We start from the raw sequence: 20265 nt of genomic DNA on the forward strand, positions 1-20265 counted from the left end.
TTGTAGCCATGATGTACACTTCTTCCTGCTGATATTTTCCATGTAACTTATCCTTGAATTATGAGTCTTAGAATATTGTACTTTTCTCCATGATGTGTTCTTCATTTTCTTGTTCTTATTGATTCATTTTGGAATTTCTTCATTGGTAATTCTTTGTGTCCTGGGTATTTTTAACACTCATCGATATAAACACATCTTGAGTGGCTCAATCTTCTTCATTGTTGCCTTATTAATTGCTCATGTCTTCATTACATACAACAGTACTGGGATTACGTAACATTTAATCATTTGGAATCTAAGTTGCAAGTTTAAAATACAGTTGGTGGAAAACATCTCATCTTAAAACAGGCAACTCTAGCTTATTCAAGTCTGCTGTCAATTTCCTGGGTCAGGTCAAATTTACTATTGATTTAAGTGCTGAGATATTTATATTTTGATACTCTCTCAGTGAATATGGTGTTCATAATAATCCAAACAATAGTTAAATATGAATGTTGACAGAACACACACTTGTCTTACTCCTTGCATTTTCTTAATATCTTTAATGTTTCTCTGTTGCAACTAATAATAGCAGTCTGTTGCCAGTAAAAGTTTTTAATTATTGGGATGTACTGCTGGTCTATTTCATTTTCATCCAATAGACTCCGAAAGTTATTATGTCTCATTTTTGTCAGAAGCGTTTTCATAATCAATGAGCTCCAACACTGCATCTTGATTCATATGTAGGCATTTTTGTATCAAAATACTCACTGCAAATAAGGCTTCTCTGGTTCCCATAGTGTTATGGATTCCAAACTGATTGCCACACGGGGTCTGAGGCACCTTGTCGTGGTTTGCACGGCTGCTCCCGTCGGAGGTTTGAGTCTGTGTCTGTGTGTGTGTGTGTGTGTGTGTGTGTGTGTGTGTGTGTGTGTGTGTTGTCTTTAGCGTAAGTTGGCTTCAGTTAGATTAGGTAGTGTGTAAGCTTAGGAACCAATGATCTCAGCAGTTTGGTCCAATAGGACTTACCACAACTTTCCAGTTTTTAAAAAATGTTTTTTTCCCAAACTGATTTTCACTTAAATGATTCTTAATCATTTAATCACTGTTCAAATAAACTGGAACTGTTATGCTTAATTTATATCTCTCTAATGACTAGTTGTGTGTGATGTTTTATGCCAGTAGAGGTGTCTTGCACCAATATAGTTAAGTGTAATCAGACGTAAGTATAGAAACACCCAGAAATCTGTGAAATTAATGTTAACTGAAGTGTGTGATTAATGTTGAAAAGTGTGAAACAACTAACAGTTTATATGTGCGGGTCAGTTTTTTTACCCCCCCCCCCCCCCTCAAATGTTCCCTGTCCTGTGGTATTTCACTTAATGCATGTTTTGGCAGGTTGTAATTTTATAAAACCAAAAGTGAATTATTTGTTCTTACTGTGAGACCCCCAAATACCACAAAATAACATTAAACAAACTCATACCCACACATGATGATACCACAATCCAAGCAGTTAGAAGAAAGAAAAATGGAGCATGGAGAAAGTGGTGGAAAACTAAAAATGACGAGGACCATAAAACATATATAGAGGAAACGAAGAAGCGCAAAGAAATAGTGGAAACAGCAAAGAAATGGGCTAAAAAAATGGGAACTTGAAGATGTGAAGAGGAATAAGGAAATGTTCTATAAAATGATGAAAATAAAAGGAAGGCATCTGAAGTATCAGTAAAGATGGAAACAGAGGATGGCACTGTGGTTGGAGATCCAGGGAATATAAAAGATCTCTGGAAAGAACATTTTAAGAAACTGTTAAATGCTGAGAAGCAGGTACACAAGGAAACAATAAATAATGGAGAAATTGGGAAGCAGAATCAGGACAAATTACACGGGAAGAAATGGAAATAGCTGTGAAGAAGATGAAGTATCAGTGGACATGATAAGAGCAGCTGGTTCAGTGGGAATGCAGTGGCTGTATAGAGTACTACCAAGTGTGTGGAGAAATAGTGCAATACCTGATGATTGGAGAAGAGGAGTTAAAGATATAGTAAAAGAAAAAGACAAAAAGATGATTTCTGCATATGATTTGGTAATATGGGGCAACTTGATGCGTGGAAATATATGATGAAGTAGTATGGGTTAGGAATAAATAAAGATAAGAGTGAAGTAATGTTATTTGGAAGAGGCAAAGGGATCAACGGAAATATTACGTTGAATGGAGAACCCCTCAAAGTGGTAGACAGTTCCACTTATGTAGGGAGTGAAATATCTAGTGATGGAAGAATAACCAATGGAATTAATAGGAGGTTACAGAAGGGAGGCAATTTCTACGAAACAATAAAACACCTGATTTGGAATAAGTAAGTTTCAGAAAAAGCAAAACTCCTTATGCAGAAGAGTTATTACTTCCCAGTTGTCACCTATGGACGATGACAGAAAGGGACTGGAGCAGACTGCAAGCAGGGGAAATGAAATTTCTCAGAGCAGTTAAGGGGAAAAAAAAGAATGGACAGTGTAAGGAATGTAGGTATTAGAAAGGACTGTAAACAAAAACGTATGAGAGAAGAAATTGGAAAAAAAAAGAGATTAAGATGGTACGGGCATGTTAAGAGGATGTGTGGGTAGAGACTCCCCAAAATTATGGAAGAACTAAAGATGGATGGGAAAAAACCTAGAGGGCGCCCAGGAACATAGTGGAAAACGGGAGTGAGAATATCTGTAGAAACGAGAGCTGTGACCCGTCAGCAAGTGGAGGAAGAAAAGTGGTGGAAGGACCGCGTCAAATGGAGAAGACTCATCAGCACCCAGACCTGGCAGTAGCTGGAGCAGAGATAGATAGATAGATAGATAGATAGATAGATACCAACACATTTTGTATTAAAATCACAAGCAGTGACTTTGGAGATACGTCTTAAATCTAAAAACTATGAAACATTTCATAGTAAGTTATATTGATTGACAAATAGGCTTTGAGTGTAAGTAAAAAATGTTCATGAATTTTAACCCTCTGAATACCTGTAATACTAAAGCAGAACACTACCATTCACACTAAAAGTAATTTTGACTTATCTGAAATATAGTCATTTTAAAGTTCCTCTCTCTTTCATATTCAGTTTTATTCTTATCAGTGTCAATTTATTGCTTTGAACATTGTTTTTCCTCTCTCCCAGTCAGTTCCAGTTACTATTAGCAATTATCTTCCACAGTGTGCTTTCCTGTGAGCTTTTTTCAGGTTCTTAAATTATTATTTGTCCACCAAATATCTTTCTCAATTGTATTTGGTAAGAATGAAATTGAAATCCATGTTTAGTCATCCTGATTCAGGTACTCTATGGTTTTATAGATAATAAGCAAATGTCAAGATGATTCCTTCAACAGATCCACAGCTGATTCCACCCCCACCCTTCCTCCTCCCCCATTCTTCTGTAATCCAAGCATGTACTCCATCTGTAATGCTCTTAACTGTATTGGGATAATAAACTCTATCCCTTCTTACTTATCCACACTTGCCAGTCAATATAAGGCTGAAACTGAGAACAATATTATTGATAACAACTTGGAAATATGACAGGAAGCTTATGTATTCATTTCACTTAATTTCCACCAAAAGCACTATAATTGCATATTATTCAGACCTAGACTAACACCATATGATAAAAAATGAAGTGAAACAAAAGATACAGTTCTTGAGTATCAAATGCAATACTACTACTTTTATGTATATTGGAATTTTAATATTCATATCTTAATGAATGATTTTGGCACTGCCCACAGAAGTTGTTATGATTGTGTATGTGAAGAGATACGATGGTTGTTTCAAAAATAAGGTTCCCATATTTTTTTAGACACAAGGAATTTTTTATTCGAAAAAACGATTACACCCCTGGAAACATTGATCTTTAAGCTATTTTTCCACATAGTCCCCATTTTTTTCTATGCACTTTTTCTGTCGAGTAATCCACTTCTGCATTACCACCCCAAGAAGTCCGCCGCCCACCCGTTGAGAAACTTGGAAACTTCTTCTTGCAACTCCTTCACCATCTGGAATTGTAGACCACCTAGGTGCTTCCTTCAATTTCAGAAGCAGATGGAAATTGTTGGGTGCCAAATTGAGGCTGTAAGGGGGGAGGGGGGGAGGGGTGGTCAATGACATCCCAGCCATATTTCTCGATTAACTCTTTCGTTTGTTGTGACACACATGTTGTCAGGCCTTACGCCTTTGCTGAGTTTTCCCCTACAACGATTTTGGATTGCCCGTCTGAGCTTTTTCAAGGTCTCGCAATAACCTGTCGAGTTTATGGTGGTCCCTCTAGGCATAAAATCAATGAGCAGTACACCACGCTGCTCCCAAAACACCGATGTTGTGATTTTTCCTGCTGACAAATGCTGTTTAAACTTCTTTGGTGGTGGCGATTCGGTGTATTTCCATTGGCATGATTGTTGTTTTGCTTCCGGAGGAAAGTAATAGCACCACGATTCATCCCTCGTAACAATGGAATCAAGGAAGTCTTCCTTATTCTCATCGCACTCACTCCAGAATTTACAAGCAGTCTGTCTGCCGCTGTTTGTGGACTTCTGAAAGCATGTGCGGCACCCAGCGTGCACACACCTTGTGGTAGCCTAGCTTTTCATTTAATATCCTGTCAATTGAAGCTTCAGAAGCCTCAGAAATTTAGGCAGCCAGTTGCTAGATGGTGATTCGCCGATCTTCGAGCAGGATTCGCTCAACTTTTGCCACAACTTCATCGGAGATCGACGGCCTCCCGCTTCGTTGTTAGTCGTGGACGTCCATATGACCGTTGGCAAACTCTCTACACCATTTGCGGACATGTTGAATGCTTATACATGTTTCCCCATACACTTCACTCAATTGCCGATGAATTTCTACAGGTGATAACTTTTTTGCGTGCAAAAATTGGATGACCACACAAATTTCACACGTGGCAGTGACGACGGGCTCCATTGCTTATGGCTGTCAGGCCGGTACTGACCATTGCAGGGCCACGCTGGTTGTTGGAATTGGTGGTGGGGGATCCAGCGAACAAGGTGGTGTTGCCAGATTTCGCATTGCACCATTCATGGTAAGGGTACAGAGTTGGGAACCTTACTTGTGAAACAACCCTCGTACCTCTCCTTTTTAGTTAGAAGTGGCATTGAGTAGTACACAGGCATCTAGAATGGTATATGACTAAGAAGGCTGCTGTGTAATGCATCTGCATGAAGAGAGATGGAGCATGCTTTGTGGCTTTGCCAGTGTGGTCTTTGTCTCTGTCCCTTGCCTTACACTCCAACCATTGCCTACTCCAGTAACTGGCAATGCTGGGGTAAGGTCCACACAGGGCTGGTGTTTCTGTTTCTGACTCTCCCTTCAAACATGTATATGCTCAGAAAACAGTTTCTGTCATTTCGTATAGAAGTACACGTCTTGTTTTTGCTTGAGGCCAGGGGCAGTCATAATGAACACTATAGTGACTATTTACCTTTATCATATCCAAACTAACATGGAAATCAACACTAAAAGTTCTACACTAACCCCAAAGTGCATGCTACAAACAGATACTGCAGAATGGTGCTGTTGGCTGTTCGTAGCCACCACTGAGCATTGTGCCACCACCATCTATCTTATGCACACACCATTATAGGAATTGACAGTGAAGTGCATCTTCAGAGCTGAAAACTAAAAACGCCTTATATCCCCCCCCCCCCTCTCTCTCTCTCTCTCTCTCTCTCTCTCTCTCTCTCTCTCTCTCTCTCTCTCTCTAAAATGTGTGTGTGCGGGAGAAGGGAAGGGGGGGGGGGGCGTGTTTTGAGATTTGTTACACATGATGCAGCTAAGAAGTTGTGCAGTAGGACACAAGATACAGGGTGATTCAAAAAGAATACCACAACTTTAGGAATTTAAAACTCTGCAACGACAAAAGGCAGAGCTAAGCACAATCGGTCGGCGAATTAAGGGAGCTATAAAGTTTCATTTAGTTGTACATTTGTTCGCTTGAGGCGCTGTTGACTAGGCGTTAGCGTCAGTTGATGCTAAGATGGCGACCGCTCAACAGAAAGCTTTTTGTGTTATTGAGTACGGCAGAAGTGAATCGATGACAGTTGTTCAGCATGCATTTCGAATGAAGTATGGTGTTAAACCTCCTGATAGGTGGTGTATTAAACGTTGGTATAAACAGTTTACAGAGAACGTCAACTACCCGAGGCGATTGATCGGCCGCCAGGCAGCCCGTGACAGAGCACTTCATCACCGGCCTCCAAGAAGCCCTGATCTTCCCCCCTGCGATTTTTTCTTATGGGGGTATGTTAAGGATATGGTGTTTCGGTCACCTCTCCCAGCCACCATTGATGATTTGAAACGAGAAATAACAGCAGCTATCCAAACTGTTAAGCCTGATATGCTACAGAGAGTGTGGAACGAGTTGGAGTATCGGGTTGATATTGCTCGAGTGTCTGGAGGGGGCCATATTGAACATCTCTGAACTTGTTTTTGAGTGAAAAAAAACCTTTTTAAGTACTCTTTGTAATGATGTATAACAGAAGGTTATATTATTTATCTTTCATTAAATACACATTTTTAAAGTTGTGGTATTCTTTTTGAATCACCCTGTATAATAGCAGAAAACATAGCTTTGGATTCTGACAAGAAAGAAGGTACATTTGCAATTGTTAGCAACACAGAAATGATTTTGTATGAAAGTACAAAACAATTTTGCTATTATGCAGAGGTGATAGTAAAATATGACCTTTTAACTAACTAGGAGAAGCAAGATAAAACATGTTACAAAACGGTGACTATCGCTGTGACATCTACGGCAGCTAAATTATTAGATGCACGTGCTTAGTTCTTAACAGCATACAAACAAGCCACTCTTGCAAGTGCTGTGAGATAAGAGGAAGAGAGGTTCAAAAGGATGAGTTTCTTCAACTGTCACTTACATACTTCTTTTTGTGTGGGAAACTAAATGTTTTAATTTCGGCCTGTAAATGAAAATACACATAATATGAGCTAATTTTGCACTTGAAAAGAGTTTTCTAAATACACTTACATTCAAATTCAATGTTCATAAAACCATTAATTTGGGATTCCTAATCTAATACGACATTGCCGTAGCGCTTTGTCAGATGTGTTACAGATACATAAAATCATTGTGTCAGTTAGTGTACAGTAGCACATTGTGAGGATTTCATCATTCTGTGGGAACTCCATTGGATTTTCAAGTTTTGAGAGACTGTCCTTTGTCATAAAAAAACTTGGGTTCTATGCATAACGCTGTGAGCTCTATGTCTTTCACATTTCTGTATAATTTAACAAATTCATAAATGATACACTGAATGTATTGAATCCAGAATGATGACACCTTGTTCTCCCTGAATAGAATGACTGATTTGTAGACTGATTGAATCGGCTTGGGGTTTCATTACTAATGAGAGTTGCCTCTATTCCTGATGATCTGTGTTGTTGCATCACTCTTTTATATCGCATCATATAGCTTTTTGTTTCAGCTGGCTTTCTTTGACACTTGGGCTACTAATATTTTTTGAAGTGGAAGACACGTAAATGATCTTAAAACAAAAAGGTGGAGCAGATCCGAAAATCCAAACAAAACATCACTAAATGTCAAGTCTTTATAACCAGATATTTCCTTTTTTAATGTAGAAAAGTAGTCGTCTTGGAAGTTTATCATTAGATGGAAAAATCACTCTCAATTCTGGTCAAAGAAAGACACTGCAGTATAAGGGAGAATGGAATGGAATGCCAATTTAAACTGTTTGTGTGTTCTGTAGGTTTCTCTCCTTCTGCTTCCCTTTCAATCATATCTCACTTCTCAACACTATTTCATGATTCTTTATATTTTATGGACTTTGTTCTGCTGTTTTTGTCCTTTATGTACACCTGCTCCTTACGTTTCACTCCACGTAATACTCCAGTTATCCCCATTGTGGTGGACTACTTTTTCTACTGAAATACTTTTTTTGACATCTGAGAAGTCTTGTTTTGTTTGTTTCACATTGTTGTCACATTACCACTGTATATTGTGTCACTCTTCTGTGTTTCCGTTCAAGGTTAAGAGGAACGAATTTCTTTTCTAAGCTTCTACAGCAATCAGGCTACTGTTATTTTTATAAGTTTCAGGTTGAAAGATGTGATGTTACCTTTCATATAATTTTTGTAATACTTCATTATACTACTGATATTTATTTTAAATTAAAAAAAATGTGTTTGAGGCTCTTGGGTTACATGTTATACATACTAAATGTGTAGTTAAGCAAGAGCATGTGTGGGCGATTGCTGATTGTAATCCATTGACAAGTTTGTGCATAAGAAAGGCAGTGATAAAGACCCCACCAAGTTATATACTATGTCATGCAATATGTATGCAGATTAAAATATCCTTTACTTGTGTGTTCCCTATAATTTCATTCCTTGAGCAAATGCTTCTGTGATAGTTCAAGCACATTATAACCATCGATTTAAAACTCCTTACATGTTACAGTGCAAAAGATATTAGCTCAGCTAATGGCATGAGGGGAAAACAAAGTATTGCTTATTATGAATGTAGTATACAGCCCAATGTGCAGTTGGATAAGGTTCTCTCAATTGATGAGATTCAGTGGATTATCCTGGACAGGAAGTTGTCATTCAGTACTATGGGAGCCACAGGCAAGTTTCAGGGGTGTGTAATGAGGCTTTTATTGGCTCATAAGTGGGTAATTGTAAAGTCCCTTGTTCAATTCTCAGTTGATCCGAGAAATTTTTTGCTTTTTTCACCTCTGGCAGTCACTTGCATGTATGCAAAATAGTAAATTACACTGTTGTTCGGATTCCATGTTAAACTATTAACTTCTCCTGGGTAAGTCGATTTCAAAGGTTGGAGGAAACAGGGACGTACTGTCTCTAATAAGACCATGCATAGTATTGCACTGTGGTGGTCAAATCGACCTTGATGATGGCTTTGCATATTGGTCTTCACCACATACTGTTTACAGCTGATATTGTTACCATTCATTATCATTAGAGTATTTCTGCTGCATACAGTATACATTCAAATGAAATTCCCTGTGTTTGTTACCAAAAATTATGGACCCTAAATTGTGTCAGTTACATTCCGTTTGTTTCATTATTTGTGTGTGTTATTTTGTGTTCGTCTCTTAAACTATCATATAAATGACTTGTTTCTTTTTTAATTTTTTCATTTACTGATATATTCTGTTGTTATGTTATCCTTACTGATATTTATTATTATTGTAACAATCTTGAATGCTTGGTGCTCCACAACTTTAAGATCTTTAGTAAGGGACATCATCTGAACAGTATGTGCTGTACTTGAAATCTTTATTTGCTAAACTGGTATACAGCTGGTATACACCAGTTTGGCAAATAAACATTTCAAGTGCAGCTCATGGTATTTAGAAGATGCCCTTAAATAAACATAATTACTTATCTCTCCTTTGAACATTTATGGAAAGGAAACCCTTGTTTTTTCAACTGCCATCTTTAATGTTTTATCTTGAATCCTTTTTTACCGTCTCCTCTGCTCATTCTGTATGTAAATGTGAGTGACATAGTCAACAGATTATCATTTGCAGCTTTCACTTTTCTTCATTTTGCGTAGTGTCTGTGTGGCACTGGCTCTCTTTGGGAAAATGATTTGCTTTTGGCATTTTTCTTCTATTTTGTTACCATTTTGATCCTTGTACATTTCTTTGCAGCTGTGTGGCTACTATTGTACATCTATTAATCACTTTAAAATATCTGTCTCTCTGGTTTTGTGTGTGTGTGTGTGTGTGGGGGGGGGGGGGCATTTTCTTCTGTTTCATTTGCATGCAGTATTCCAGTTATTTCTGCAAATAGATTTTTCTTTAAATTAACACTGTAACTTTTTTGAAGGTGAGGGTGACAATAATAAGTGAAGCACAAGCCAATGCACTTTTAAAAAGTGATAAAGTTTCAAAAGGTGATGCTAGTGGTGAAATTCTGAACAACACTGGTACCATGGAGTACCATCAGGCTACGAGACAACTTTCTGTCAGCTTCAGGTAGGAGCAGCTTAAGAGATCCCTTACAAGTAAGAATAGTGAAATCATTCACTTTGTTTTCCATAATGAAATGTTACATTTATGGTGGCATCTTTCTTTATATTACTTTAGAAGTAGTTTTGGACAGTACCAAATAAATTTTCATTAAGATAACTTTGTAAATGATTCACTGAGTTGAGTGGCAGGGGTTTGCTGCCAGCCAATCATAGTTGTTTCTTGAGTGCCATTTGCTTGCTGTGTTGTCTAATTTGGAGGTCATGCAAAGCCTTGTTATGAGTGGCTGGCTGCAAGTCAACAACACTGCTCCTCAACTCCGCATCCTGTCAGTTACAAAATTATTTAATTTGAACAATACCAGCTACATATTTTTGATTATAATTTTGTTCACTAACAGAAAATTCATCATTCTTCTGTTTAGAAATATGCAGCTTAAAAAAATAAAACGTGCAGAGAAGAAAGGTACAGAATCTGTAATGGATGAAAAGTTCTCATTGCTTTTCCAGTCACAGTTCTCAGTTGGTGGTGGAGAGCTTGTATTCCAGGTACTATGACATACACAGCTATGCTACTTGTCTTTGGTTCTGTTACATATTTTTGCTTACATATTTGTAAATTTTATGCTGTGTTTAGGTGTGGACTCTTTCCCTACCAGTTGTTGTGATTGTTCATGGTAATCAAGAGCCTCATGCACATGCTACTGTTACTTGGGACAATGCTTTTGCTGAACCCGGAAGAATACCGTTTGCAGTACCAGATAAAGTACCGTGGTCAAAAGTTTCAGATGCTCTCAATATGAAATTCAAAGCAGCTACAGGGCGTTTTTTGACAGAAGAGAATCTCAGATTTCTTGCAGAAAAAGCCTTCAGGTAAATACTTTGTCACAGTCTCAAAGTTTCTCTCAGGTATATATTTGCCTTTACTTTTAGGAATAAGAATGTTGTAAAGTATAAGAATTGTAAGGTGCTGTAGCCATTTTGTAAAGTTTTGTTTTTACTTTTACTAGGAGTTCTTTTTTAAGGCAACTCATGGATTCAGCATCAAATATTGCAATTCTTTTTGAATCTGTTCTATATGACAGGTGTTATAAATACATCAAGCTGCAGTCAACAGATTCTGACTAGAGACCCATAAAACTTGTGTGAACATCTTTTTCCCTTAACTGAAGCTGTGCACAAATGTGTCCAAACTCAGTTAGGTAAATCACTCTCATCACTATTGCTATAGGTCCATTTCGTCTCTGTCTTGATCAGGCGGATTAATTGTACATAAAGTATTTCCACCACCATTTTTTGTTGGAACTGTATACACATGTAGCTGTAGTGTATTCAGCTGATTGGGAATGCACGTCCTTCTTTTCTCCCTGTAAGTGATAGTAACTGTGTAAAGGTGGAGATGTTATGTTAGATACAGAACAATTGTTAATGAGTTATAGCACTTCATTTATTTCTCTCACCGTTGCGGACAGATACAAGTAATCAAGAATTTTTTTAGCTATCGGAGCCATCTTCAAATTTCGAAAACACAAAAATGAAAAATATATAAAAAGAGCTGAATGTTTTACTGTATGATCTACATAATAGCGTCTAAAAATGTCATACCCCAACTGGTCAATTATAGTGTAACACATAACATCCAATGACATGAATTGCTATGTTGGCATTAATGTGATGGGCAGGTTAGTGTTCAGAACTAAGCTCTGCATAGTGAGGGATCTGGGAGGAATAGGTGGTAGGGACATGATCTTAGACTGGGCAGCATGTTACAAGTGAGGAACATTTTTTATGTAAAAATGGGAAGTACAATTCAATAATGCTCATTAAGAATAATATGAAAATTAAAATTAATTTTGCTGCTACCCTTTTAAAATTAAAGTAATTGGTTGGTTGTAAGACCTCTTCATAAAAACAGGTAGCTTTGTAACCTATGTTAAAATAATGTAAAATAATTAATATTTCAAGTTTGGTGTTACTGGAGGGCCTTGTCCAAATTTAATGGAGTAAGCTGTTGTGTCAGTATTTACAGGACTCTTTATGGTTCCAGCAGAAACTGTTTAAACTGTCTTCTTGCCCTGAAATGTATTCTGGTTGTAACTTATTACACAGATTTTTTGGTCTTTTTAACTTTTCTGGTGTTTTTGTAATGTACATTCACAAAATCAAATATTTAATGTTTTGCTATTACAACAATTTTCAAAGTTTATTGACGAAATTTGATATTAAAAATTTTTTCTTGGACTATATACCATTCAGTAATGGTCTTTAGATACTGATTTATCATTTCAGTCTCCACATATGACATTGAACACGCGACATATGATGGCGAAAGAAAGAAGGGATTTTTTTTGGGGGGGGGAGGAGGGGGGAATGAGTGAGTACAGGATGGGCGATGGTAGAGGACATTGGAAAAATACTACTGCTGTTGCTTTGACCATGCTTACATGCAACGCATTTTGGCACCTGCGGGTTCCACATTAGGTGTACTTTGCTTCTTACATTATTTCCCATGCTTTTGGGTGATATGAAATTTCAGGATGGGAAAGTGTATTGCATAGAAGGTGAAAGATATATGTCTGGAGGTTGTATTGACACTTGGTGGAGAACAACAATTCACATTACTTCACTTGAAGTGCCTGCTTTAGCATAGATCAACACAGTTAATCCTCTTTGGCAGGGACAGCCAAAAACTCTGCACTTGATTGCAGTCTTGAGAGGGAAGTAGGGAAACTGCAAGATTTTCAGTATTATTTAAGCATTTTTGGTGTTCTGGCACTGGTACAAAAGAGTTGGCATGCAGCCATAAGAGTTTCTCAGATTTCCATCACTCGGGTTACTGTGTAATTTGTAACTTACTTTGTTTCATAATAAGAACAAATGCCTTTCATGCATATATGTTGATCAAAACATTGATATCACATTTGCAACTTCGTTAAGGAAACTCTTCCCAGGGAAAACATTGTAGAACTCCTGGACAGCTTTAATGTAAAAGAAGTGGTCTTTGAAATGGGAATTACGTGGTAGATTGATGAATTTCATCTGGACTTGCATAGGGGCACTTTCAACTTAAACAGCAAATTGCCTCAAAAACAGATGTAAGATTGGCAGTATCATCGAAATATTTAGAAAACTGTTCCTGTAATCCTTTCAACACCATATTAATGAATTCTTCAAAATTTACATTTTCCTTAATGCCAGTGAGCTTGGGGTTTATCAGAAGTTATCCCTTCCATAATGTGACTCTTTTTAAATATGTCCACTTTCAATAAAAGCAGAAATATGTTACTTTTAGTCTTGCAACCTCTTGCTGAGGGCAGGCTGCAGTCAGCATCTTCCTTGAGAAATTCAACAGTAGTGGATCTTAAATTGAAAAATGGTTCCAGGCATTCATCTTGACTAATCCAATGTACTTCACAGTGATATATAATGTGTCCATGCTCTTCATTCAGTTTATTCAAAAATGATTGCAAATGATAATTTAATAATGCAAGTAAATTCAGAATAATATTTGTACCACCAATTTCATCACATGCACCATGCCTGAAAATTAAGCACAAAATGCTTCTTGATGTCCAGAACAATGAATCCTGTACAATTGTTTATCAGTCATAATTTTTTAGTTTTTCATTGCCAACTAAGTCTTTAAATTCTTTCTGCATGGTGTTGTAAAACCATTCCTCACTAAATTTGTTGTTCTTGTCGATGGTGCGACTGTATAGTAGATACTGAAAATTCAACTTTTTCTCTCCTGTAATTCCCATTCATTTGTAAAGGCTTATGATGATAGATTGCTAGACAGCCTATCTTCATGCAGGTAAGAAGTAGATCTGTGGACTTACTTTATACCACAAACAAGTAGTGAAGGATGAGCAGTGTTGGCACCACAATTCTGCCAAACTGAAGAAAGTAGTGCCCACAAAAAAGACACACCAAATACCATAAGAAAAAGTGCCACATCATGCTGCTAAATGAAATGTCGCACTGTACCAAGTAGTTCCAAAAAGGACTGAGCAAAACCAAGATGTATTAAGCAGTGCTGAGACAGACTGAGGCTCAGAGTACATGTGTGCAGCACATTATGCATGTGTGCAGTTTGGCACACCATTGCCAACCGTGATCTATACCGTCTCTACTGCTACTATTTTCTACACCGAGTGGGATAGCACAGTGGTTAGAACACAGGTCTCGCTTTTGGGAGGCCAATAGTTGAAACCTTTGTCAGACCTTCCCGATTTATATTTCCTGTGATTTTTCTAAATTACTTAAGTCTAATACTGGAGTGTTTTCCTGCTTAGGGTATGGTTGCTTTCCTTCTCCATTCTTCCCCAATCCGAGCTTGTGCTCTGGCTGTGATGACTTCATTGTTGATGGGACGTAAACACTAATCTCCTCTTCCTCCACTTATTCTCCTCATCAGGTTGGTACAGTGACATATGGTTGCTGATTACAATTTTGAATGTGGGTCGGTGGCTCAGTCATTGTCAGACTATTCAGACTATGGTCTGTGGTTGGATTTGTCGTCAGTCGTTTTATTTTTATTTATCCCTTATCTTTTCTGTTACCTCTGGCAATGTTCATAAAGCTTAAAATGCCGAGCTGGGCTGTGGTTCAGAGTTTTCGTTTGGCTATAGGTTCCCTCATAACTGACTAGATAAGTCAGCCAAAGGTCAGAGCAAGCCAAGGGCATACTACTTCCAACAGGACCATTCCTAATAAAGCGTCATGTTTGTTAATTGACTGCTTTATTATTTTTACCTATTGGACTTAGATACTTCAATCATTTCCTTCAAGTACTGTACCTGTTGTTCTTGTGATATAGTTGCAGGATGAACTCTATTAAAACTCATTGTGTGTAACAAATGCACTCTTGGCTGCAGTGAATATCCTCTTCAATCATTCTGTAAACATGAAATTCTTTTTCTTTGCCAGTAACTGTTGGAGGTAAGCAGTTGCAACTTTCATGTTAAATAGAATTTATTTTGCATCTGAATTAATTTAACTAATGAAATTCTGAGATGATGCAAACTGTGATCATTCATGTTACTAATTCAGGCTCGAACCGAGTTTCAGAATCGAAAAATGGTCTTTCACACACGTGTTGCTCGAAATATTATAGCACTTTCCCCATCTCATTATGGACACGTGAAAACACTTATCTGAAGAAAACAATGTAGACATTCTGAATATTTTTAATGTAAAAGGATTTGCTTTTAAAATGGAAATTACACTGTAGACCAATCAGTTACACCTGCACATGCCCAAGGACATTTTCTACTGAAACGGCAAATGGTCTAGAAGACAGCTCGAAAACAGATGTAGGATTGGCACAGTGCCTTCAAAACGTTTAGAAAACTATTCTTGTAATCCTTTCAAGGCCACAATGAATTCTTCAAACCTAGCATTTTCTTTAACGCCAGTGAACTTAGGGAAATGGACTGTGTTTGTCAGTATTTGTCCCTTCTGTAGTGTGATTTTCTTTTTAAATGCATTCCCATCAAATGAGAAATAAGTTGTTTCTTAATTTGAAATTTGGTACTGTAGGCATGGTGCAGTCAAGTCTCCTTAAAATGCTTGGTTTGCAATCCAATTCCAGATGATCCTGCCCTCCTTCTTCCTTTATAAATTCATCAATAGCAGGTCTTAAATTGAAAAACTGTTACAAATGTGCTCAGTGGTTTAATCAATGTACTTTGCTGTAATATATAAAATCTCCATACTCTTCTTTCAGTTCCATCAAAAACTATTGCAACTGACAAAGGAATAATGTGTGTGACTTCAGAAATTTTACTATTCGTACCACCAGTTTCTTCATGTGGTCCACGCCCGCAAATTTAGCATAAAGTGCTTCTTGATGTACAGAACAATGAATTCCGTCTGTAGATTGTTGTAATTTTTTGCTCTTTCATTGTCAGCTAAGTCTTCAAATTCTTTCCGCAGGGTACTGTATTGTCATTTTATAGCAGATTTGCAGTATCCATCATACAGTTTTAGTATATAATTTGCAATATGTATTACTATATAAAGGCAAGTTATTCTTTGAAAAAGTAGTTAGCAAAAATCTCAAAGTTCTTCCCCAATCTACTTCAAACTTTTACATTATACTCTAGTAAATGAAGGGGCAGCATTGTTAGCAAAAATCATGAAAAGTTCTTGACCAAATTACTTGAAATTTTTGCATGATACTGTAATTAATATTTGGACAGGCATAGGGAAAGCGCCGGCAGACAGGCACATGAACAAAATACACAAACACACACACAGAATTACTAGCTTTCGCAACCGATGGTTGCTTCTTCAGGAAGGAGAGGGAAAGACGATAGGATGTGGGTTTTAAGGGAGAGGGTAAGGAGTCATTCCAATCCCGGGAGCGGAAAGACTTCCCTTAGGGGAAAAAAAGGACAGATGTACACTCGCACACACACACATATCCATCCGCACATACACAGACACAAGCAGACATATTTAAAGGCAAAGAGTAAGGGCAGAGATGTCAGTCGAGGCGGAAGTACAGAGGCAAAGAAGTTGTTGAAAGACAGGTGAGGTATGAGCGGCGGCAACTTGAAATTAGCGGAGGTTGAGGCCTGGCGGATATCGAGAAGAGAGGATATACTGAAGGGCGAGTTCCCATCTCCGGAGTTCGGATAGGTTGGTGTTGGTGGGAAGTATCCAGATAACTCGGACGGTGTAACACTGTGCCAAGATGTGCTGGCCGTGCATCGAGGCATGTTTAGCCACAGGGTGATCCTCATTACCAACAAACACTGTCTGCCTGTGTCCATTCATGCGAATGGACAGTTTGTTGCTGGTCATTCCCACATAGAAAGCGTCACAGTGCAGGCAGGTCAGTTGGTAAATCACGTGGGTGCTTTCACACTTGGCCCTCCCTTTGATCGTGTACACCTTTCGGGTTACGGGACTGGAGTAGGTGGTGGTGGGAGGGTGCATAGGACAGGTTTTACACCGGGGGCGGTTGCAAGGGTAGGAGCCAGAGGGTAGGGAAGGTGGTTTGGGGATTTCATAGGCATGAACCAAGAGGTTACGAAGGTTAGGTGGACGGCGGAAAGACACTCTTGGTGGAGTGGGGAGGATTTCATGAAGGATGGATCTCATTTCGGGGCAGGATTTTAGGAAGTCGTATCCCTGCTGGAGAGCCACATTCAAGGTCTGATCCAGTCCCGGGAAGTATTCTGTTACAAGTGGGGCACTTTTGGGGTTCTTCTGTGAGAGGTTCTGGGTTTGAGGGGATGAGGAAGTAGCTCTGGTTATCTGCTTCTGTACCAGTTTGGGAGGGTAGTTGCGGGATGCGAAAGCTGTTTTCAGGTTGTTGGTGTAATGGTCGAGGGATTCAGGACTGGAGCAGATTCGTTTGCCACGAAGGCCTAGGCTGTAGGGAAGGGACCGTTTGATACGGAATGGGTGGCAGCTGTCATAATGGAGGTACTGTTGCTTGTTGGTGGGTTTGATGTGGACGGATGTGTGCAGCTGGCCATTGGACAGATGGAGGTCAACGTCTAGGAAAGTGGCATGGGATTTGGAGTAGGACCAGGTGAATCTGATGGAACCAAAGGAGTTGAGGTTGGAGAGGAAATTCTGGAGTTGTTCTTCACTGTGAGTCCATATCATGAAGATGTCATCAATAAATCTGTACCAAACTTTGGGTTGGCAGGCTTGGGTAACCAAGAAGGCTTCCTCTAAGCGACCCATAAATAGGTTGGCATACGAGGGGGCCATCCTGGTACCCATGGCTGTTCCCTTTAATTGTTGGTATGTCTGGCCTTCAAAAGTGAAGAAGTTGTGGGTCAGGATGAAGCTGGCTAAGGTGACGAGGAAAGAGGTTTTAGGTAGGGTGGCAGGTGATCGGCGTGCAAGGAAGTGCTCCATTGCAGCGAGGCCCTGGACGTGCGGGATATTCGTGTATAGGGAAGTGGCATCAATGGTTACAAGGATGGTTTCCGGGGGTAACAGACTGGGTACGGATTCCAGGCGTTCGAGAAAGTGGTTGGTGTCTTTGATGAAGGATGAGAGACTGCATGTAATGGGTTGAAGGTGTTGATCTACGTAGGCAGAGATACGTTCTGTGGGGGCTTGGTAACCAGCTACAATGGGGCGGCCAGGATATTTGGCTTTGTGAATTTTAGGAAGTAGGTAGAAGGTAGGAGTGCGAGGTGTCGGTGGGGTGAGGAGTTTGATGGAGTCAGGTGAAAGGTTTTGTAGGGGGCCTAAGGTTCTGAGGATTCCTTGAAGCTCCGCCTGGACATCAGGAATGGGATTACCTTGGCAAACTTTGTATGTAGAGTTGTCTGAAAGCTGACGCAGTCCCTCAGCCACATACTCCCGACGATCAAGTACCACGGTCGTGGAACCCTTGTCAGCCGGTAGAATGATGATGGATCGGTCAGCTTTCGCATCCCGCAACTACCCTCCCAACCTGGTACAGAAGCAGATAACCAGAGCCACTTCCTCATCCCCTCAAACCCAGAACCTCTCACAGAAGAACCCCAAAAGCGCCCCACTTGTGACAGAATACTTCCCGGGACTGGATCAGACCTTGAATGTGGCTCTCCAGCAGGGATACGACTTCCTAAAATCCTACCCCGAAATGAGATCCATCCTTCATGAAATCCTCCCCACTCCACCAAGAGTGTCTTTCCGCCGTCCACCTAACCTTCGTAACCTCTTGGTTCATGCCTATGAAATCCCCAAACCACCTTCCCTACCCTCTGGCTCCTACCCTTGCAACCGCCCCCGGTGTAAAACCTGCCCTATGCACCCTCCCACCACCACCTACTCCAGTCCCGTAACCCGAAAGGTGTACACGATCAAAGGGAGGGCCAAGTGTGAAAGCACCCACGTGATTTACCAACTGACCTGCCTGCACTGTGACGCTTTCTATGTGGGAATGACCAGCAACAAACTGTCCATTCGCATGAATGGACACAGGCAGACAGTGTTTGTTGGTAATGAGGATCACCCTGTGGCTAAACATGCCTCGATGCACGGCCAGCACATCTTGGCACAGTGTTACACCGTCCGAGTTATCTGGATACTTCCCACCAACACCAACCTATCCGAACTCCGGAGATGGGAACTCGCCCTTCAGTATATCCTCTCTTCTCGATATCCGCCAGGCCTCAACCTCCGCTAATTTCAAGTTGCCGCCGCTCATACCTCACCTGTCTTTCAACAACTTCTTTGCCTCTGTACTTCCGCCTCGACTGACATCTCTGCCCTTACTCTTTGCCTTTAAATATGTCTGCTTGTGTCTGTGTATGTGCGGATGGATATGTGTGTGTGTGCGAGTGTACATCTGTCCTTTTTTTCCCCTAAGGGAAGTCTTTCCGCTCCCGGGATTGGAATGACTCCTTACCCTCTCCCTTAAAACCCACATCCTATCGTCTTTCCCTCTCCTTCCTGAAGAAGCAACCATCGGTTGCGAAAGCTAGTAATTCTGTGTGTGTGTTTGTGTATTTTGTTCATGTGCCTGTCTGCCGGCGCTTTCCCGCTTGGTAAGTCTTGGAATCTTTGTTTTTAATATATTTTTCCCATGTGGAAGTTTATATATATATATATATATATATATATATATATATATATATATATATATATATATATATATATATATATACACAACGATGTACAGGTTATGTTAAAACTGACTGCAAGAGGTATACTCAGTATGCCATTTACCTGTTCATGTTAACCCCTTTCAATTTCCAATCAAGGATTTGTTGGCAGTATCAATATACAAAGCTCAAGGTCAGAGGAGGGGGAGAAGACGAAATGGGCAGAAGGAGGGGAGAAAATGGTTTAGGGAGATGGGGAAGGAATGAAGGAATCGAATGACGGGGGAGGAGGAGGGGGGAGAGAGAGGGGCAGAGATAGGAGGTGATGGACATAGAAATGGGGAAGAACGAGAGATGGACGAAGAGAGGTGGGGGAGGGAGGGGAGTGGGAAGAGAAGGTGGACAGAGAGAGGGGACAGGGGAAGGATCGTACAGCCAATTCCCATGTATATTTAGCAGTTGTGAAGCATTGTTAGGTTCGCTAGTTTACATTACAGTGTCATATTTGAGCATAAGTTGCTGCATTGTAAAATTGGTGTCATTCTGGAGTGTTGTATTTTGTTTGTACTGTGAGAAGTTCCGTTTGGAAAAGTGTTTTGGGGAAGTTTCATTTCTGGGTGTGTTTAGTTGCACAATGATTTGTCTCTGCTGTTAGTGATATTGCATTGAGGTACATAAAAATACAAATTCTG

The 20265-nt window shown here is 39.6% G+C and overlaps 1 protein-coding gene across 13 annotated transcripts in view; it reads left to right on the top strand.

The window, feature by feature from the left end:
- LOC126267038 (signal transducer and activator of transcription 5A) overlaps window positions 1-20265 on the top strand; it is a 153749-nt gene that overhangs the window by 43158 nt on the left and 90326 nt on the right. For all 13 annotated transcript variants that reach the window (XM_049971832.1, XM_049971826.1, XM_049971827.1 and 10 more), the window contains 3 exons: window positions 9869-10017; window positions 10436-10559; window positions 10648-10883. In XM_049971832.1, coding sequence (XP_049827789.1) covers window positions 9869-10017; window positions 10436-10559; window positions 10648-10883 — 509 coding nt within the window. The remainder of the gene's footprint in view (window positions 1-9868; window positions 10018-10435; window positions 10560-10647; window positions 10884-20265) is intronic.

This window comes from Schistocerca gregaria, chromosome 4, assembly GCF_023897955.1.
Source record: "Schistocerca gregaria isolate iqSchGreg1 chromosome 4, iqSchGreg1.2, whole genome shotgun sequence".
In the NCBI taxonomy this organism is placed as follows: domain Eukaryota; kingdom Metazoa; phylum Arthropoda; class Insecta; order Orthoptera; family Acrididae; genus Schistocerca; species Schistocerca gregaria.